A 21,426-nucleotide genomic window follows, 5' to 3' on the forward strand; every position below is an offset into this window, starting at 1 on the left:
TGTTGGCAGACAGTGACATACAGGTGAGATGAAGGTAGAGGTAGAAGTGTTGGCAGACAGTGACATACAGGTGAGATGAAGGTAGAGGTAGAAGTGTTGGCAGACAGTGACATACAGGTGAGATGAAGGTAGAGGTAGAAGTGTTGGCAGACAGTGACATACAGGTGAGATGAAGGTAGAGGTAGAAGTGTTGGCAGACAGTGACATACAGGTGAGATGAAGGTAGAGGTAGAAGTGTTGGCAGACAGTGACATACAGGTGAGATGAAGGTAGAGGTAGAAGTGTTGGCAGACAGTGACATACAGGTGAGATGAAGGTAGAGGTAGAAGTGTTGGCAGACAGTGACATACAGGTGAGATGAAGGTAGAGGTAGAAGTGTTGGCAGACAGTGACATACAGGTGAGATGAAGGTAGAGGTAGAAGTGTTGGCAGACAGTGACATACAGGTGAGATGAAGGTAGAGGTAGAAGTGTTGGCAGACAGTGACATACAGGTGAGATGAAGGTAGAGGTAGAAGTGTTGGCAGACAGTGACATACAGGTGAGATGAAGGTAGAGGTAGAAGCGTTGGCAGACAGTGACATACAGGTGAGATGAAGGTAGAGGTAGAAGCGTTGGCAGACAGTGACATACAGGTGAGATGAAGGTAGAGGTAGAAGCGTTGGCAGACAGTGACATACAGGTGAGATGAAGGTAGAGGTAGAAGTGTTGGCAGACAGTGACATACAGGTGAGATGAAGGTAGAGGTAGAAGTGTTGGCAGACAGTGACATACAGGTGAGATGAAGGTAGAGGTAGAAGTGTTGGCAGACAGTGACATACAGGTGAGATGAAGGTAGAGGTAGAAGTGTTGGCAGACAGTGACATACAGGTGAGATGAAGGTAGAGGTAGAAGTGTTGGCAGACAGTGACATACAGGTGAGATGAAGGTAGAGGTAGGAAGTGTTGGCAGACAGTGACATACAGGTGAGATGAAGGTAGAGGTAGAAGTGTTGGCAGACAGTGACATACAGGTGAGATGAAGGTAGAGGTGGAAGTGTTGGCAGACAGTGACATACAGGTGAGATGAAGGTAGAGGTAGAAGTGTTGGCAGACAGTGACATACAGGTGAGATGAAGGTAGAGGTAGAAGTGTTGGCAGACAGTGACATACAGGTGAGATGAAGGTAGAGGTGGAAGTGTTGGCAGACAGTGACATACAGGTGAGATGAAGGTAGAGGTAGGAAGTGTTGGCAGACAGTGACATACAGGTGAGATGAAGGTAGAGGTAGAAGTGTTGGCAGACAGTGACATACAGGTGAGATGAAGGTAGAGGTAGAAGTGTTGGCAGACAGTGACATACAGGTGAGATGAAGGTAGAGGTAGAAGTGTTGGCAGACAGTGACATACAGCTGAGGTGAAGGTAGAGGTAGAAGCGTTGGCAGACAGTGACATACAGGTGATATGAAGGTAGAGGTGGAAATGTTGGCAGACAGTGACATACAGGTGAGATGAAGGTAGAGGTAGAAGTGTTGGCAGACAGTGACATACAGGTGAGATGAAGGTAGAGGTAGAAGTGTTGGCAGACAGTGACATACAGGTGAGATGAAGGTAGAGGTAGAAGTGTTGGCAGACAGTGGCATACAGGTGAGATGAAGGTAGAGGTAGAAGTGTTGGCAGACAGTGACATACAGGTGAGATGAAGGTAGAGGTAGAAGTGTTGGCAGACAGTGACATACAGGTGAGGTGTAGGTAGGAGGTGGAAGCGTTGGCAGACAGTGACATACAGGTGAGATGAAGGTAGAGGTAGAAGTGTTGGCAGACAGTGACATACAGGTGAGATGAAGGTAGAGGTAGAAGTGTTGGCAGACAGTGACATACAGGTGAGATGAAGGTAGAGGTAGAAGTGTTGGCAGACAGTGACATACAGGTGAGATGAAGGTAGAGGTAGAAGTGTTGGCAGACAGTGACATACAGGTGAGATGAAGGTAGAGGTAGAAGTGTTGGCAGACAGTGACATACAGGTGAGATGAAGGTAGAGGTAGAAGTGTTGGCAGACAGTGACATACAGGTGAGATGAAGGTAGAGGTAGAAGTGTTGGCAGACAGTGACATACAGGTGAGATGAAGGTAGAGGTAGAAGTGTTGGCAGACAGTGACATACAGGTGAGATGAAGGTAGAGGTGGAAGTGTTGGCAGACAGTAACATACAGGTGAGATGAAGGTAGAGGTAGAAGTGTTGGCAGACAGTGACATACAGGTGAGATGAAGGTAGAGGTAGAAGTGTTGGCAGACAGTGACATACAGGTGAGATGAAGGTAGAGGTAGAAGTGTTGGCAGACAGTGACATACAGGTGAGATGAAGGTAGAGGTAGAAGTGTTGGCAGACAGTGACATACAGGTGAGATGAAGGTAGAGGTAGAAGTGTTGGCAGACAGTGACATACAGGTGAGATGAAGGTAGAGGTAGAAGTGTTGGCAGACAGTGACATACAGGTGAGATGAAGGTAGAGGTAGAAGTGTTGGCAGACAGTGACAAACAGGTGAGATGAAGGTAGAGGTAGAAGTGTTGGCAGACAGTGACATACAGGTGAGATGAAGGTAGAGGTAGAAGTGTTGGCAGACAGTGACATACAGGTGAGATGAAGGTAGAGGTAGAAGTGTTGGCAGACAGTGACATACAGGTGAGATGAAGGTAGAGGTAGAAGTGTTGGCAGACAGTGACATACAGGTGAGATGAAGTTAGAGGTAGAAGCGTTGGCAGACAGTGACATACAGGTGAGATGAAGGTAGAGGTAGAAGCGTTGGCAGACAGTGACATACAGGTGAGATGAAGGTAGAGGTGGAAGCGTTGGCAGACAGTGAAATACAGGTGAGATGAAGGTAGAGGTAGAAGTGTTGGCAGACAGTGACATACAGGTGAGATGAAGGTAGAGGTAGAAGTGTTGGCAGACAGTGACATACAGGTGAGATGAAGGTAGAGGTAGAAGTGTTGGCAGACAGTGACATACAGGTGAGATGAAGGTAGAGGTAGAAGTGTTGGCAGACAGTGACATACAGGTGAGATGAAGGTAGAGGTAGAAGTGTTGGCAGACAGTGACATACAGGTGAGATGAAGGTAGAGGTAGAAGTGTTGGCAGACAGTGACATACAGCTGAGGTGAAGGTAGAGGTAGAAGCGTTGGCAGACAGTGACATACAGGTGAGATGAAGGTAGAGGTGGAAGTGTTGGCAGACAGTGACATACAGGTGAGATGAAGGTAGAGGTGGAAATGTTGGCAGACAGTGACATACAGGTGAGATGAAGGTAGAGGTAGAAGTGTTGGCAGACAGTGACATACAGGTGAGATGAAGGTAGAGGTAGAAGTGTTGGCAGACAGTGACATACAGGTGAGATGAAGGTAGAGGTAGAAGTGTTGGCAGACAGTGACATACAGGTGAGATGAAGGTAGAGGTAGAAGTGTTGGCAGACAGTGACATACAGGTGAGATGAAGGTAGAGGTAAAAGTGTTGGCAGACAGTGACATACAGGTGAGATGAAGGTAGAGGTAGAAGTGTTGGCAGACAGTGACATACAGGTGAGATGAAGGTAGAGGTAGAAGTGTTGGCAGACAGTGACATACAGGTGAGATGAAGGTAGAGGTAGAAGTGTTGGCAGACAGTGACATACAGGTGAGATGAAGGTAGAGGTAGAAGTGTTGGCAGACAGTGACATACAGGTGAGATGAAGGTAGAGGTAGAAGTGTTGGCAGACAGTGACATACAGGTGAGATGAAGGTAGAGGTAGAAGTGTTGGCAGACAGTGACATACAGGTGAGATGAAGGTAGAGGTAGAAGTGTTGGCAGACAGTGACATACAGGTGAGATGAAGTTAGAGGTAGAAGCGTTGGCAGACAGTGACATACAGGTGAGATGAAGGTAGAGGTAGAAGCGTTGGCAGACAGTGACATACAGGTGAGATGAAGGTAGAGGTGGAAGCGTTGGCAGACAGTGAAATACAGGTGAGATGAAGGTAGAGGTAGAAGTGTTGGCAGACAGTGACATACAGGTGAGATGAAGGTAGAGGTAGAAGTGTTGGCAGACAGTGACATACAGGTGAGATGAAGGTAGAGGTAGAAGTGTTGGCAGACAGTGACATACAGGTGAGATGAAGGTAGAGGTAGAAGTGTTGGCAGACAGTGACATACAGGTGAGATGAAGGTAGAGGTAGAAGTGTTGGCAGACAGTGACATACAGGTGAGATGAAGGTAGAGGTAGAAGTGTTGGCAGACAGTGACATACAGGTGAGATGAAGGTAGAGGTAGAAGTGTTGGCAGACAGTGACATACAGGTGAGATGAAGGTAGAGGTAGAAGTGTTGGCAGACAGTGACATACAGGTGAGATGAAGGTAGAGGTAGAAGTGTTGGCAGACAGTGACATACAGGTGAGATGAAGGTAGAGGTAGAAGTGTTGGCAGACAGTGACATACAGGTGAGATGAAGGTAGAGGTAGAAGTGTTGGCAGACAGTGACATACAGGTGAGATGAAGTTAGAGGTAGAAGCGTTGGCAGACAGTGACATACAGGTGAGATGAAGGTAGAGGTAGAAGCGTTGGCAGACAGTGACATACAGGTGAGATGAAGGTAGAGGTGGAAGCGTTGGCAGACAGTGAAATACAGGTGAGATGAAGGTAGAGGTAGAAGTGTTGGCAGACAGTGACATACAGGTGAGATGAAGGTAGAGGTAGAAGTGTTGGCAGACAGTGACATACAGGTGAGATGAAGGTAGAGGTAGAAGTGTTGGCAGACAGTGACATACAGGTGAGATGAAGGTAGAGGTAGAAGTGTTGGCAGACAGTGACATACAGGTGAGATGAAGGTAGAGGTAGAAGTGTTGGCAGACAGTGACATACAGGTGAGATGAAGGTAGAGGTAGAAGTGTTGGCAGACAGTGACATACAGGTGAGATGAAGGTAGAGGTAGAAGTGTTGGCAGACAGTGACATACAGGTGAGATGAAGGTAGAGGTAGAAGTGTTGGCAGACAGTGACATACAGGTGAGATGAAGGTAGAGGTAGAAGTGTTGGCAGACAGTGACATACAGGTGAGATGAAGGTAGAGGTAGAAGTGTTGGCAGACAGTGACATACAGGTGAGATGAAGGTAGAGGTAGAAGTGTTGGCAGACAGTGACATACAGGTGAGATGAAGTTAGAGGTAGAAGCGTTGGCAGACAGTGACATACAGGTGAGATGAAGGTAGAGGTAGAAGCGTTGGCAGACAGTGACATACAGGTGAGATGAAGGTAGAGGTGGAAGCGTTGGCAGACAGTGAAATACAGGTGAGATGAAGGTAGAGGTAGAAGTGTTGGCAGACAGTGACATACAGGTGAGATGAAGGTAGAGGTAGAAGTGTTGGCAGACAGTGACATACAGGTGAGATGAAGGTAGAGGTAGAAGTGTTGGCAGACAGTGACATACAGGTGAGATGAAGGTAGAGGTAGAAGTGTTGGCAGACAGTGACATACAGGTGAGATGAAGGTAGAGGTAGAAGTGTTGGCAGACAGTGACATACAGGTGAGATGAAGGTAGAGGTAGAAGTGTTGGCAGACAGTGACATACAGGTGAGATGAAGGTAGAGGTAGAAGTGTTGGCAGACAGTGACATACAGCTGAGGTGAAGGTAGAGGTAGAAGCGTTGGCAGACAGTGACATACAGGTGATATGAAGGTAGAGGTGGAAATGTTGGCAGACAGTGATATACAGGTGAGATGAAGGTAGAGGTAGAAGTGTTGGCAGACAGTGACATACAGGTGAGATGAAGGTAGAGGTAGAAGTGTTGGCAGACAGTGACATACAGGTGAGATGAAGGTAGAGGTAGAAGTGTTGGCAGACAGTGACATACAGGTGAGATGAAGGTAGAGGTGGAAGTGTTGGCAGACAGTGACATACAGGTGAGATGAAGGTAGAGGTAGAAGTGTTGGCAGACAGTGACATACAGGTGAGATGAAGGTAGAGGTAGAAGTGTTGGCAGACAGTGACATACAGGTGAGATGAAGTTAGAGGTAGAAGCGTTGGCAGACAGTGACATACAGGTGAGATGAAGGTAGAGGTAGAAGCGTTGGCAGACAGTGACATACAGGTGAGATGAAGGTAGAGGTGGAAGCGTTGGCAGACAGTGAAATACAGGTGAGATGAAGGTAGAGGTAGAAGTGTTGGCAGACAGTGACATACAGGTGAGATGAAGGTAGAGGTAGAAGTGTTGGCAGACAGTGACATACAGGTGAGATGAAGGTAGAGGTAGAAGTGTTGGCAGACAGTGACATACAGGTGAGATGAAGGTAGAGGTAGAAGTGTTGGCAGACAGTGACATACAGGTGAGATGAAGGTAGAGGTAGAAGTGTTGGCAGACAGTGACATACAGGTGAGATGAAGGTAGAGGTAGAAGTGTTGGCAGACAGTGACATACAGGTGAGATGAAGGTAGAGGTGGAAGCGTTGGCAGACAGTGACATACAGGTGAGATGAAGGTAGAGGTGGAAGTGTTGGCAGACAGTGACATACAGGTGAGATGAAGGTAGAGGTAGAAGTGTTGGCAGACAGTGACATACAGGTGAGATGAAGGTAGAGGTAGAAGTGTTGGCAGACAGTGACATACAGGTGAGATGAAGGTAGAGGTAGAAGTGTTGGCAGACAGTGACATACAGGTGAGATGAAGGTAGAGGTAGAAGTGTTGGCAGACAGTGACATACAGGTGAGATGAAGGTAGAGGTAGAAGTGTTGGCAGACAGTGACATACAGGTGAGATGAAGGTAGAGGTAGAAGTGTTGGCAGACAGTGACATACAGGTGAGATGAAGGTAGAGGTAGAAGTGTTGGCAGACAGTGACATACAGGTGAGATGAAGGTAGAGGTAGAAGTGTTGGCAGACAGTGACATACAGGTGAGATGAAGGTAGAGGTAGAAGTGTTGGCAGACAGTGACATACAGGTGAGATGAAGGTAGAGGTAGAAGTGTTGGCAGACAGTGACATACAGGTGAGATGAAGGTAGAGGTAGAAGTGTTGGCAGACAGTGACATACAGGTGAGATGAAGGTAGAGGTAGAAGTGTTGGCAGACAGTGACATACAGGTGAGATGAAGGTAGAGGTAGAAGTGTTGGCAGACAGTGACATACAGGTGAGATGAAGTTAGAGGTAGAAGCGTTGGCAGACAGTGACATACAGGTGAGATGAAGGTAGAGGTAGAAGCGTTGGCAGACAGTGACATACAGGTGAGATGAAGGTAGAGGTGGAAGCGTTGGCAGACAGTGAAATACAGGTGAGATGAAGGTAGAGGTAGAAGTGTTGGCAGACAGTGACATACAGGTGAGATGAAGGTAGAGGTAGAAGTGTTGGCAGACAGTGACATACAGGTGAGATGAAGGTAGAGGTAGAAGTGTTGGCAGACAGTGACATACAGGTGAGATGAAGGTAGAGGTAGAAGTGTTGGCAGACAGTGACATACAGGTGAGATGAAGGTAGAGGTAGAAGTGTTGGCAGACAGTGACATACAGGTGAGATGAAGGTAGAGGTAGAAGTGTTGGCAGACAGTGACATACAGGTGAGATGAAGGTAGAGGTAGAAGTGTTGGCAGACAGTGACATACAGGTGAGATGAAGGTAGAGGTAGAAGTGTTGGCAGACAGTGACATACAGGTGAGATGAAGGTAGAGGTAGAAGTGTTGGCAGACAGTGACATACAGGTGAGATGAAGGTAGAGGTAGAAGTGTTGGCAGACAGTGACATACAGGTGAGATGAAGGTAGAGGTAGAAGTGTTGGCAGACAGTGACATACAGGTGAGATGAAGTTAGAGGTAGAAGCGTTGGCAGACAGTGACATACAGGTGAGATGAAGGTAGAGGTAGAAGCGTTGGCAGACAGTGACATACAGGTGAGATGAAGGTAGAGGTGGAAGCGTTGGCAGACAGTGAAATACAGGTGAGATGAAGGTAGAGGTAGAAGTGTTGGCAGACAGTGACATACAGGTGAGATGAAGGTAGAGGTAGAAGTGTTGGCAGACAGTGACATACAGGTGAGATGAAGGTAGAGGTAGAAGTGTTGGCAGACAGTGACATACAGGTGAGATGAAGGTAGAGGTAGAAGTGTTGGCAGACAGTGACATACAGGTGAGATGAAGGTAGAGGTAGAAGTGTTGGCAGACAGTGACATACAGGTGAGATGAAGGTAGAGGTAGAAGTGTTGGCAGACAGTGACATACAGGTGAGATGAAGGTAGAGGTAGAAGTGTTGGCAGACAGTGACATACAGGTGAGATGAAGGTAGAGGTAGAAGTGTTGGCAGACAGTGACATACAGGTGAGATGAAGGTAGAGGTAGAAGTGTTGGCAGACAGTGACATACAGGTGAGATGAAGGTAGAGGTAGAAGTGTTGGCAGACAGTGACATACAGGTGAGATGAAGGTAGAGGTAGAAGTGTTGGCAGACAGTGACATACAGGTGAGATGAAGTTAGAGGTAGAAGCGTTGGCAGACAGTGACATACAGGTGAGATGAAGGTAGAGGTAGAAGCGTTGGCAGACAGTGACATACAGGTGAGATGAAGGTAGAGGTGGAAGCGTTGGCAGACAGTGAAATACAGGTGAGATGAAGGTAGAGGTAGAAGTGTTGGCAGACAGTGACATACAGGTGAGATGAAGGTAGAGGTAGAAGTGTTGGCAGACAGTGACATACAGGTGAGATGAAGGTAGAGGTAGAAGTGTTGGCAGACAGTGACATACAGGTGAGATGAAGGTAGAGGTAGAAGTGTTGGCAGACAGTGACATACAGGTGAGATGAAGGTAGAGGTAGAAGTGTTGGCAGACAGTGACATACAGGTGAGATGAAGGTAGAGGTAGAAGTGTTGGCAGACAGTGACATACAGGTGAGATGAAGGTAGAGGTAGAAGTGTTGGCAGACAGTGACATACAGCTGAGGTGAAGGTAGAGGTAGAAGCGTTGGCAGACAGTGACATACAGGTGATATGAAGGTAGAGGTGGAAATGTTGGCAGACAGTGATATACAGGTGAGATGAAGGTAGAGGTAGAAGTGTTGGCAGACAGTGACATACAGGTGAGATGAAGGTAGAGGTAGAAGTGTTGGCAGACAGTGACATACAGGTGAGATGAAGGTAGAGGTAGAAGTGTTGGCAGACAGTGACATACAGGTGAGATGAAGGTAGAGGTGGAAGTGTTGGCAGACAGTGACATACAGGTGAGATGAAGGTAGAGGTAGAAGTGTTGGCAGACAGTGACATACAGGTGAGATGAAGGTAGAGGTAGAAGTGTTGGCAGACAGTGACATACAGGTGAGATGAAGTTAGAGGTAGAAGCGTTGGCAGACAGTGACATACAGGTGAGATGAAGGTAGAGGTAGAAGCGTTGGCAGACAGTGACATACAGGTGAGATGAAGGTAGAGGTGGAAGCGTTGGCAGACAGTGAAATACAGGTGAGATGAAGGTAGAGGTAGAAGTGTTGGCAGACAGTGACATACAGGTGAGATGAAGGTAGAGGTAGAAGTGTTGGCAGACAGTGACATACAGGTGAGATGAAGGTAGAGGTAGAAGTGTTGGCAGACAGTGACATACAGGTGAGATGAAGGTAGAGGTAGAAGTGTTGGCAGACAGTGACATACAGGTGAGATGAAGGTAGAGGTAGAAGTGTTGGCAGACAGTGACATACAGGTGAGATGAAGGTAGAGGTAGAAGTGTTGGCAGACAGTGACATACAGGTGAGATGAAGGTAGAGGTGGAAGTGTTGGCAGACAGTGACATACAGGTGAGATGAAGGTAGAGGTGGAAGTGTTGGCAGACAGTGACATACAGGTGAGATGAAGGTAGAGGTAGAAGTGTTGGCAGACAGTGACATACAGGTGAGATGAAGGTAGAGGTAGAAGTGTTGGCAGACAGTGACATACAGGTGAGATGAAGGTAGAGGTAGAAGTGTTGGCAGACAGTGACATACAGGTGAGATGAAGGTAGAGGTAGAAGTGTTGGCAGACAGTGACATACAGGTGAGATGAAGGTAGAGGTAGAAGTGTTGGCAGACAGTGACATACAGGTGAGATGAAGGTAGAGGTAGAAGTGTTGGCAGACAGTGACATACAGGTGAGATGAAGGTAGAGGTAGAAGTGTTGGCAGACAGTGACATACAGGTGAGATGAAGGTAGAGGTAGAAGTGTTGGCAGACAGTGACATACAGGTGAGATGAAGGTAGAGGTAGAAGTGTTGGCAGACAGTGACATACAGGTGAGATGAAGGTAGAGGTAGAAGTGTTGGCAGACAGTGACATACAGGTGAGATGAAGGTAGAGGTAGAAGTGTTGGCAGACAGTGACATACAGGTGAGATGAAGGTAGAGGTAGAAGTGTTGGCAGACAGTGACATACAGGTGAGATGAAGGTAGAGGTAGAAGTGTTGGCAGACAGTGACATACAGGTGAGATGAAGTTAGAGGTAGAAGCGTTGGCAGACAGTGACATACAGGTGAGATGAAGGTAGAGGTAGAAGCGTTGGCAGACAGTGACATACAGGTGAGATGAAGGTAGAGGTGGAAGCGTTGGCAGACAGTGAAATACAGGTGAGATGAAGGTAGAGGTAGAAGTGTTGGCAGACAGTGACATACAGGTGAGATGAAGGTAGAGGTAGAAGTGTTGGCAGACAGTGACATACAGGTGAGATGAAGGTAGAGGTAGAAGTGTTGGCAGACAGTGACATACAGGTGAGATGAAGGTAGAGGTAGAAGTGTTGGCAGACAGTGACATACAGGTGAGATGAAGGTAGAGGTAGAAGTGTTGGCAGACAGTGACATACAGGTGAGATGAAGGTAGAGGTAGAAGTGTTGGCAGACAGTGACATACAGGTGAGATGAAGGTAGAGGTAGAAGTGTTGGCAGACAGTGACATACAGGTGAGATGAAGGTAGAGGTAGAAGTGTTGGCAGACAGTGACATACAGGTGAGATGAAGGTAGAGGTAGAAGTGTTCGCAGACAGTGACATACAGGTGAGATGAAGGTAGAGGTAGAAGTGTTGGCAGACAGTGACATACAGGTGAGATGAAGGTAGAGGTAGAAGTGTTGGCAGACAGTGACATACAGGTGAGATGAAGGTAGAGGTAGAAGTGTTGGCAGACAGTGACATACAGGTGAGATGAAGTTAGAGGTAGAAGCGTTGGCAGACAGTGACATACAGGTGAGATGAAGGTAGAGGTAGAAGCGTTGGCAGACAGTGACATACAGGTGAGATGAAGGTAGAGGTGGAAGCGTTGGCAGACAGTGAAATACAGGTGAGATGAAGGTAGAGGTAGAAGTGTTGGCAGACAGTGACATACAGGTGAGATGAAGGTAGAGGTAGAAGTGTTGGCAGACAGTGACATACAGGTGAGATGAAGGTAGAGGTAGAAGTGTTGGCAGACAGTGACATACAGGTGAGATGAAGGTAGAGGTAGAAGTGTTGGCAGACAGTGACATACAGGTGAGATGAAGGTAGAGGTAGAAGTGTTGGCAGACAGTGACATACAGGTGAGATGAAGGTAGAGGTAGAAGTGTTGGCAGACAGTGACATACAGGTGAGATGAAGGTAGAGGTAGAAGTGTTGGCAGACAGTGACATACAGGTGAGATGAAGGTAGAGGTAGAAGTGTTGGCAGACAGTGACATACAGGTGAGATGAAGGTAGAGGTAGAAGTGTTGGCAGACAGTGACATACAGGTGAGATGAAGGTAGAGGTAGAAGTGTTGGCAGACAGTGACATACAGGTGAGATGAAGTTAGAGGTAGAAGCGTTGGCAGACAGTGACATACAGGTGAGATGAAGGTAGAGGTAGAAGCGTTGGCAGACAGTGACATACAGGTGAGATGAAGGTAGAGGTGGAAGCGTTGGCAGACAGTGAAATACAGGTGAGATGAAGGTAGAGGTAGAAGTGTTGGCAGACAGTGACATACAGGTGAGATGAAGGTAGAGGTAGAAGTGTTGGCAGACAGTGACATACAGGTGAGATGAAGGTAGAGGTAGAAGTGTTGGCAGACAGTGACATACAGGTGAGATGAAGGTAGAGGTAGAAGTGTTGGCAGACAGTGACATACAGGTGAGATGAAGGTAGAGGTAGAAGTGTTGGCAGACAGTGACATACAGGTGAGATGAAGGTAGAGGTAGAAGTGTTGGCAGACAGTGACATACAGGTGAGATGAAGGTAGAGGTAGAAGTGTTGGCAGACAGTGACATACAGCTGAGGTGAAGGTAGAGGTAGAAGCGTTGGCAGACAGTGACATACAGGTGATATGAAGGTAGAGGTGGAAATGTTGGCAGACAGTGATATACAGGTGAGATGAAGGTAGAGGTAGAAGTGTTGGCAGACAGTGACATACAGGTGAGATGAAGGTAGAGGTAGAAGTGTTGGCAGACAGTGACATACAGGTGAGATGAAGGTAGAGGTAGAAGTGTTGGCAGACAGTGACATACAGGTGAGATGAAGGTAGAGGTGGAAGTGTTGGCAGACAGTGACATACAGGTGAGATGAAGGTAGAGGTAGAAGTGTTGGCAGACAGTGACATACAGGTGAGATGAAGGTAGAGGTAGAAGTGTTGGCAGACAGTGACATACAGGTGAGATGAAGTTAGAGGTAGAAGCGTTGGCAGACAGTGACATACAGGTGAGATGAAGGTAGAGGTAGAAGCGTTGGCAGACAGTGACATACAGGTGAGATGAAGGTAGAGGTGGAAGCGTTGGCAGACAGTGAAATACAGGTGAGATGAAGGTAGAGGTAGAAGTGTTGGCAGACAGTGACATACAGGTGAGATGAAGGTAGAGGTAGAAGTGTTGGCAGACAGTGACATACAGGTGAGATGAAGGTAGAGGTAGAAGTGTTGGCAGACAGTGACATACAGGTGAGATGAAGGTAGAGGTAGAAGTGTTGGCAGACAGTGACATACAGGTGAGATGAAGGTAGAGGTAGAAGTGTTGGCAGACAGTGACATACAGGTGAGATGAAGGTAGAGGTAGAAGTGTTGGCAGACAGTGACATACAGGTGAGATGAAGGTAGAGGTGGAAGTGTTGGCAGACAGTGACATACAGGTGAGATGAAGGTAGAGGTGGAAGTGTTGGCAGACAGTGACATACAGGTGAGATGAAGGTAGAGGTAGAAGTGTTGGCAGACAGTGACATACAGGTGAGATGAAGGTAGAGGTAGAAGTGTTGGCAGACAGTGACATACAGGTGAGATGAAGGTAGAGGTAGAAGTGTTGGCAGACAGTGACATACAGGTGAGATGAAGGTAGAGGTAGAAGTGTTGGCAGACAGTGACATACAGGTGAGATGAAGGTAGAGGTAGAAGTGTTGGCAGACAGTGACATACAGGTGAGATGAAGGTAGAGGTAGAAGTGTTGGCAGACAGTGACATACAGGTGAGATGAAGGTAGAGGTAGAAGTGTTGGCAGACAGTGACATACAGGTGAGATGAAGGTAGAGGTAGAAGTGTTGGCAGACAGTGACATACAGGTGAGATGAAGGTAGAGGTAGAAGTGTTGGCAGACAGTGACATACAGGTGAGATGAAGGTAGAGGTAGAAGTGTTGGCAGACAGTGACATACAGGTGAGATGAAGGTAGAGGTAGAAGTGTTGGCAGACAGTGACATACAGGTGAGATGAAGGTAGAGGTAGAAGTGTTGGCAGACAGTGACATACAGGTGAGATGAAGGTAGAGGTAGAAGTGTTGGCAGACAGTGACATACAGGTGAGATGAAGGTAGAGGTAGAAGTGTTGGCAGACAGTGACATACAGGTGAGATGAAGTTAGAGGTAGAAGCGTTGGCAGACAGTGACATACAGGTGAGATGAAGGTAGAGGTAGAAGCGTTGGCAGACAGTGACATACAGGTGAGATGAAGGTAGAGGTGGAAGCGTTGGCAGACAGTGAAATACAGGTGAGATGAAGGTAGAGGTAGAAGTGTTGGCAGACAGTGACATACAGGTGAGATGAAGGTAGAGGTAGAAGTGTTGGCAGACAGTGACATACAGGTGAGATGAAGGTAGAGGTAGAAGTGTTGGCAGACAGTGACATACAGGTGAGATGAAGGTAGAGGTAGAAGTGTTGGCAGACAGTGACATACAGGTGAGATGAAGGTAGAGGTAGAAGTGTTGGCAGACAGTGACATACAGGTGAGATGAAGGTAGAGGTAGAAGTGTTGGCAGACAGTGACATACAGGTGAGATGAAGGTAGAGGTAGAAGTGTTGGCAGACAGTGACATACAGGTGAGATGAAGGTAGAGGTAGAAGTGTTGGCAGACAGTGACATACAGGTGAGATGAAGGTAGAGGTAGAAGTGTTCGCAGACAGTGACATACAGGTGAGATGAAGGTAGAGGTAGAAGTGTTGGCAGACAGTGACATACAGGTGAGATGAAGGTAGAGGTAGAAGTGTTGGCAGACAGTGACATACAGGTGAGATGAAGTTAGAGGTAGAAGTGTTGGCAGACAGTGACATACAGGTGAGATGAAGGTAGAGGTAGAAGCGTTGGCAGACAGTGACATACAGGTGAGATGAAGGTAGAGGTGGAAGCGTTGGCAGACAGTGAAATACAGGTGAGATGAAGGTAGAGGTAGAAGTGTTGGCAGACAGTGACATACAGGTGAGATGAAGGTAGAGGTAGAAGTGTTGGCAGACAGTGACATACAGGTGAGATGAAGGTAGAGGTAGAAGTGTTGGCAGACAGTGACATACAGGTGAGATGAAGGTAGAGGTAGAAGTGTTGGCAGACAGTGACATACAGGTGAGATGAAGGTAGAGGTAGAAGTGTTGGCAGACAGTGACATACAGGTGAGATGAAGGTAGAGGTAGAAGTGTTGGCAGACAGTGACATACAGGTGAGATGAAGGTAGAGGTAGAAGTGTTGGCAGACAGTGACATACAGGTTGTGATATCTGGGGGAGCGTAAGAATCATTCAGGTAGACGTTGGTGGGTTTGGCCACTTTCAGGTAGACGATATCTGATGTGTTCTTTAGAGCCGCCACTGCATCCTCATGCATCACATCCTCCAAACTGACATGATTCACCTACAAGACAACACAGGGTTAAAAGAAAAACACCAGCATAAAAACATCACAAACCTACAAAACCCTTGCAGCAGCCATTTTGGTATTGATAGTAGACCTGGTATGTAAAACACAGATTATATATAGACTATATATCTCAGACTTTCTGGGACTTCAGTATCTGCCTTTCTAAAATGCAGTGTCTAAGATTCCCCAGCTGGAGGGGTTTTTATATGGGTGGTAGGAGATTCAGTCACCATATACCTTATCATGCCTACTATATAACAACATCACCATTTCAGAAACTTGAAGGACCAGTTCAAATTTCTTGTCTTCCCTTTGCTGACAGAAGGCTACAAATAAAGAGAAGAATGAAAAAAAAAAAAAGGTAGAAGAAGGAGGGAAGAGGGTGGGAGAAGGACAAGAACTATTGGGGAAGGTGAGAGAGATGGGGTGCGGACAACAGGTGAGATGAAGGTAGAGGAGGAAAGATTGACAGTGACATACAGGTGAGATGAAGGTAGAGGAGGAAAGATTGACAGTGACATACAGGTGAGATGAAGGTAGAGGAAGAAAGATTGACAGTAACATACAGGTGAGATGAAGGTAGAGGAGGAAACATTGACAGTGACATACAGGTGAGATGAAGGTAGAGGAGGAAAGATTGACAGTGACATACAGGTGAGATGAAGGTAGAGGAGGAAAGATTGACAGTGACATACAGGTGAGATGAAGGTAGAGGAGGAAAGATTGACAGTGACATACAGGTGAGATGAAGGTAGAGGAGGAAAGATTGACAGTGACATACAGGTGAGATGAAGGTAGAGGAGGAAAGATTGACAGTGACATACAGGTGAGATGAAGGTAGAGGAGGAAAGATTGACAGTGACATACAGGTGAGATGAAGGTAGAGGAGGAAAGATTGACAGTGACATACAGGTGAGATGAAGGTAGAGGAGGAAAGATTGACAGTGACATACAGGTGAGATGAAGGTAGAGGAGGAAAGATTGACAGTGACATACAGGTGAGATGAAGGTAGAGGAGGAAAGATTGACAGTGACATACAGGTGAGATGAAGGTAGAGGAGGAAAGATTGACAGTGACATACAGGTGAGATGAAGGTAGAGGAGGAAAGATTGACAGTGACATACAGGTGAGATGAAGGTAGAGGAGGAAAGATTGACAGTGACATACAGGTGAGATGAAGGTAGAGGAGGAAACATTGACAGTGACATACAGGTAAGATGAAGGTAGAGGAGGAAAGATTGACAGTGACATACAGGTGAGATGAAGGTAGAGGAGGAAACATTGACAGTGACATACAGGTAAGATGAAGGTAGAGGAGGAAAGATTGACAGTGACATACAGGTGAGATGAAGGTAGAGGAGGAAAGATTGACAGTGACATACAGGTGAGATGAAGGTAGAGGAGGAAAGATTGACAGTGACATACAGGTGAGATGAAGGTAGAGGAGGAAAGATTGACAGTGACATACAGGTGAGATGAAGGTAGAGGAGGAAAGATTGACAGTGACATACAGGTGAGATGAAGGTAGAGGAGGAAACATTGACAGTGACATACAGGTGAGATGAAGGTAAAGGAGGAAACATTGACAGTGACATACAGGTAAGATGAAGGTAAAGGAGGAAACATTGACAGTGACATACAGGTGAGATGAAGGTTAAGGAGGAAACATTGACAGTGACATACAGGTGAGATGAAGGTAGAGGAGGAAACATTGACAGTGACATACAGGTAAGATGAAGGTAGAGGAGGAAACATTGACAGTGACATACAGGTGAGATGAAGGTAGAGGAGGAAAGATTGACAGTGACATACAGGTGAGATGAAGGTAGAGGAGGAAAGATTGACAGTGACATACAGGTGAGATGAAGGTAGAGGAGGAAACATTGACAGTGACATACAGGTGAGATGAAGGTAGAGGAGGAAACATTGACAGTGACATACAGGTAAGATGAAGGTAAAGGAGGAAACATTGACAGTGACATACAGGTGAGATGAAGGTAGAGGAGGAAAGATTGACAGTGACATACAGGTAAGATGAAGGTAGAGGAGGAAAGATTGACAGTGACATACAGGTGAGATGAAGGTAAAGGAGGAATCATTGGCAGTGACATACAGGTGAGATGAAGGTAGAGGAGGAAACATTGACAGTGACATCCACTGGGGAAGTAGTGAGTAACACCACCTTCTCACCTCGGGCCTACGAAACTGCCATTGGTGTGGAGCCTGCTGCCAGCACTTCTGCTGGGGGGGGGGTTCGCTAGGTGGTTCCTCCTCTACTGAAAAGTCTATCAAATCCCCAGTCTCTGGAATTGCGGAAAGTCCAGGGCATGGGCTGGTGGCCCTTGGGCCCAGTGCCAACACTTTGACAGGTGACTCATCATCCATAACATACTCTGATGAAAAGTCAATGAAATCCTTGCTTTCTGTGCTCCATGTCTGGAGAATGAGGACAGCTTCCTCTTCTCCCAAGCCCTTGAACTGCCATTGGACAGACACATTTCTCCATCCAAGCTCATCCTGTGCAGAAACAGGTTCATCAAGGTCAGTCAACACTTGTTGCATCCACCATAAGACCTCCACTTCCATAGCTGTGGGCGGAGATGGGAAAAGCACACTGTTTTTCTGCCCCATTGCTGACACTTCAGCTGGGATTTTAGGACTGTCGGCTGGTACTTCTGGATAGTCCCAGGCAAAGAGAGCCCAGCCCTGGCGCTGAGCAGTCTAGCAGCCATCTGTAGGCGATCTCCAGCTCCCATTCCTGAAGGGCCAGAAACTCTATATCTTCTAGTGCCCAGTGCACTTCCGAGACATTCAGTATCTCTTCTCCAAAATCCATGATTTCGTCCAACCACCACTCCAAATCGCTCCCAAAGTTAGGGCCCCCTGACAGCTTCACGTACAACAGTCGCTGGCCGCCGTAGCCTGTGTAATGTGCTGTGCCCACCATGTCATGTGCCGTGCTGTACAGTGCTCACCATATAATGAAGAGTAGAGTGCCCTTTGTGTAATGTGCTGTGCCCACCATGTCATGTGCTGTGCTATACAGTGCTCACCATATAATGAAGAGTAGAGTGCCTTCTGTGTAATGTGCTGTGCCCACCATGTCATGTGCTGTGCTGTAAAGTGCCCATCATGTAATGCGGAGTAGTGTGCCCTCTGTAATGTTCTGTGCCCACCATGTCATGTGCTGTGCTGTAAAGTACCCAACATGTAATGCGGAGTAGTGTGCCCTCTGTAATGTTCTGTGCCCACCATGTCATGTGCTGTGCTGTAAAGTGCCCACCATGTAATGCGGAGTAGTGTGCCCTCTGTAATGTTCTGTGCCCACCATGTCATGTGCTGTGCTGTAAAGTGCCCACCATGTAATGCGGAGTAGTGTGCCCTCTGTAATGTTCTGTGCCCACCATGTCATGTGCTATGCTGTAAAGTGCCCAACATGTAATGCGGAGTAGTGTGCCCTCTGTAATGTTCTGTGCCCACCATGTCATGTGCTGTGCTGTAAAGTGCCCATCATGTAATGCGGAGTAGTGTGCCCTCTGTAATGTTCTGTGCCCACCATGTCATGTGCTGTGCTGTAAAGTGCCCAACATGTAATGCGGAGTAGTGTGCCCTCTGTAATGTTCTGTGCCCACCATGTCATGTGCTGTGCTGTAAAGTGCCCAACATGTAATGCGGAGTAGTGTGCCCTCTGTAATGTTCTGTGCCCACCATGTCATGTGCTGTGCTGTAAAGTGCCCAACATGTAATGCGGAGTAGTGTGCCCTCTGTAATGTTCTGTGCCCACCATGTCATGTGCTGTGCTGTAAAGTGCCCATCATGTAATGCGGAGTAGTGTGCCCTCTGTAATGTTCTGTGCCCACCATGTCATGTGCTGTGCTGTAAAGTGCCCACCATGTAATGCGGAGTAGTGTGCCCTCTGTAATGTTCTGTGCCCACCATGTCATGTGCTGTGCTGTAAAGTGCCCAACATGTAATGCGGAGTAGTGTGCCCTCTGTAATGTTCTGTGCCCACCATGTCATGTGCTGTGCTGTAAAGTGCCCATCATGTAATGCGGAGTAGTGTGCCCTCTGTAATGTTCTGTGCCCACCATGTCATGTGCTGTGCTGTAAAGTGCCCAACATGTAATGCGGAGTAGTGTGCCCTCTGTAATGTTCTGTGCCCACCATGTCATGTGCTGTGCTGTAAAGTGCCCATCATGTAATGCGGAGTAGTGTGCCCTCTGTAATGTTCTGTGCCCACCATGTCATGTGCTGTGCTGTAAAGTGCCCAACATGTAATGCGGAGTAGCGTGCCCTCTGTGTAATGTGCTGTGCGGTGTGGTGTACCCATATGTAATGTGGTGTGGTGGGCCCACTGTGTAATGTACAGTGCCCACCATGTAATGCGGAGTGGTGAAAAAAAAGGTAAGAGTAGGAAGACTAAGTAAAGAGGGGTCTATTCTATGGGGGACCTGCCCTGGCCTGCTCTAAACGGGATCTATATGGGGGATCTTGGCCTGCACTTTATGTGATAATGAATGACTAAGCCCCTCCCCTTCATGGGGGGGGGATGGGTGACCTTAAAATAATGCCCCCTCCTAAAAAAAGTTTTGCAGACGCCCATAGTGGAGACCAATGGGCGACAACGTCAGGCAAGTTCAGTTCTAAGGATGTGGCGGGCGTGTTCGCATGCTGCACGTGCCGAGCCCGCCAGGAAGTCGGCACGGCGCAGCGCTAATCACAAGCAGTGAGACATTTTCGGATGTGCGGCTGCAGGATCGGGAAATGTCTCACTGCCTGTGATTAGCGCTGCGCTGTGCCAACTTCCTGGCGGGCTCGGTACGTGCAGCATGCGAACACGCCGGAGCTCATCCTTATTCAGTTCTCAGGTCACAAGCCAAGGTTGATGCAGGAGATTTTTGCAGTCGGGGTCACAAGCCAAAGTCCTTTCCAAACAGCAATAGACGTAGCTCAAGTAGTGTTCAGGATCAGACCACAATAATCTGGCAACAGGGAGTGCAAAGGCAAGGCTTATATAGGAAGTTCATGGGAGGAGCAAGGAGTTTAAGGTTTAACAGCAATCAATACACAAGGCAGGTTTGTCCAATGGATCAGGCAGGATTGTCCAATAGATCAAGCAGGATTGTCCAATGGATCAGGCAGGATTGTCCAATAGATCAAGCAGGATTGTCCAATAGATCAAGCAGGATTGTCCAATGGATCAGGCAGGATTGTCCAATAGTTCAAGTAGGATTGTCCAATAGATCAGGCAGGAAGCTGTCCATCATCCCAGATAGGTCACCGAGAAGAATCAAAGCCAGACACAGTAGAGGTTCCAGGTTCAAGCCCAGGTCTTGACAGACAATGCAAGATGAAGGTAGAGGAGGAAACATTGACAATGGCATATGGGGTAGAGTGAGAAACACAGGCACACAGTGACATACAGGTGAGAGGCTAGAGAAGGAAATACAGGTGAGATGAAGGTAGAGGAGGTGAAGATGATATACAGGTGAGATGAAGGTAGAGGAGGTGAAGATGATATACAGGTGAGATGAAGGTAGAGGAGGTGAAGATGATATACAGGTGAGATGAAGGTAGAGGAGGTGAAGATGATATACAGGTGAGATGAAGGTAGAGGAGGTGAAGATGATATACAGGTGAGATGAAGGTAGAGGAGGTGACGGTGATATACAGGTGAGATGAAGGTAGAGGAAGAAAAAGTGACATGAAAGTAGAGAAGGACACAGTGATATACAGGTGGGAGGGTAGAGAAGGAGACACAGGTCAGAGGGAAGATTTATCCAGCCCTTACTTGCTATGCTGTATAAGAAGTTAGGGAGATGAGTGATGAACGTACTGAGCCCTCAGTGGTATAAAACTCACACCTGGCTGGGAGATGATTGATGTGAGCTGGCCTCTGAGAACCACAGCTGGCTCAGCTTTCTATACCCAGCCATAAAAGGTAACTCCAGCCAAAATGAGTGGACAGGACAGGGGCACTGACCAGATTCCACTCTGAATTACTTATGGTATCAGGGAATTCTTCTGACCCCCCCCCCCCCCCCCCCCAAGGATGGATCTCAAGTCCATCTTTCATGAACCTAGCTAACATGGAGAAATAATGGAGGAAATGGACTGAACTTACCGCTAGAATTTTGTCTCCAATCTGAAGCCGGCAATCCTTGTGTGCTGCTCCGCCCTCAATAATCTTCGTCACATATATACTATTATCTCCAGGAATGTGCTGGTTCCCAACACCGCCGGCAATGCTGAAGCCAAGACCTGAGCAGAGAGGACACTATGGCGTCACCGGCAGAGGACATACTATTTGATACACATAATCATTTCATTTCAGGGTGCAGTGAAGAAACCCAGCAGGACCAGGCAGCACACATGGGGTTCCCCCCCCCCATTATTGT

The 21,426-nt window shown here is 47.2% G+C and overlaps 1 protein-coding gene across 5 annotated transcripts in view; it reads right to left on the minus strand.

Moving 5' to 3' along the window:
• DLG4 (discs large MAGUK scaffold protein 4) overlaps nt 1-21,426 on the minus strand; it is a 377,913-nt gene that overhangs the window by 51,593 nt on the left and 304,894 nt on the right. For all 5 annotated transcript variants that reach the window (XM_073623516.1, XM_073623515.1, XM_073623512.1 and 2 more), the window contains 2 exons: nt 21,153-21,289; nt 14,877-15,021 (listed from right to left, as the gene is read on the minus strand). In XM_073623516.1, coding sequence (XP_073479617.1) covers nt 14,877-15,021; nt 21,153-21,289 — 282 coding nt within the window. The remainder of the gene's footprint in view (nt 1-14,876; nt 15,022-21,152; nt 21,290-21,426) is intronic.

Source organism: Aquarana catesbeiana, linkage group LG03, assembly GCF_042186555.1.
Source record: "Aquarana catesbeiana isolate 2022-GZ linkage group LG03, ASM4218655v1, whole genome shotgun sequence".
Classification (NCBI taxonomy): Eukaryota; Metazoa; Chordata; class Amphibia; order Anura; family Ranidae; genus Aquarana; species Aquarana catesbeiana.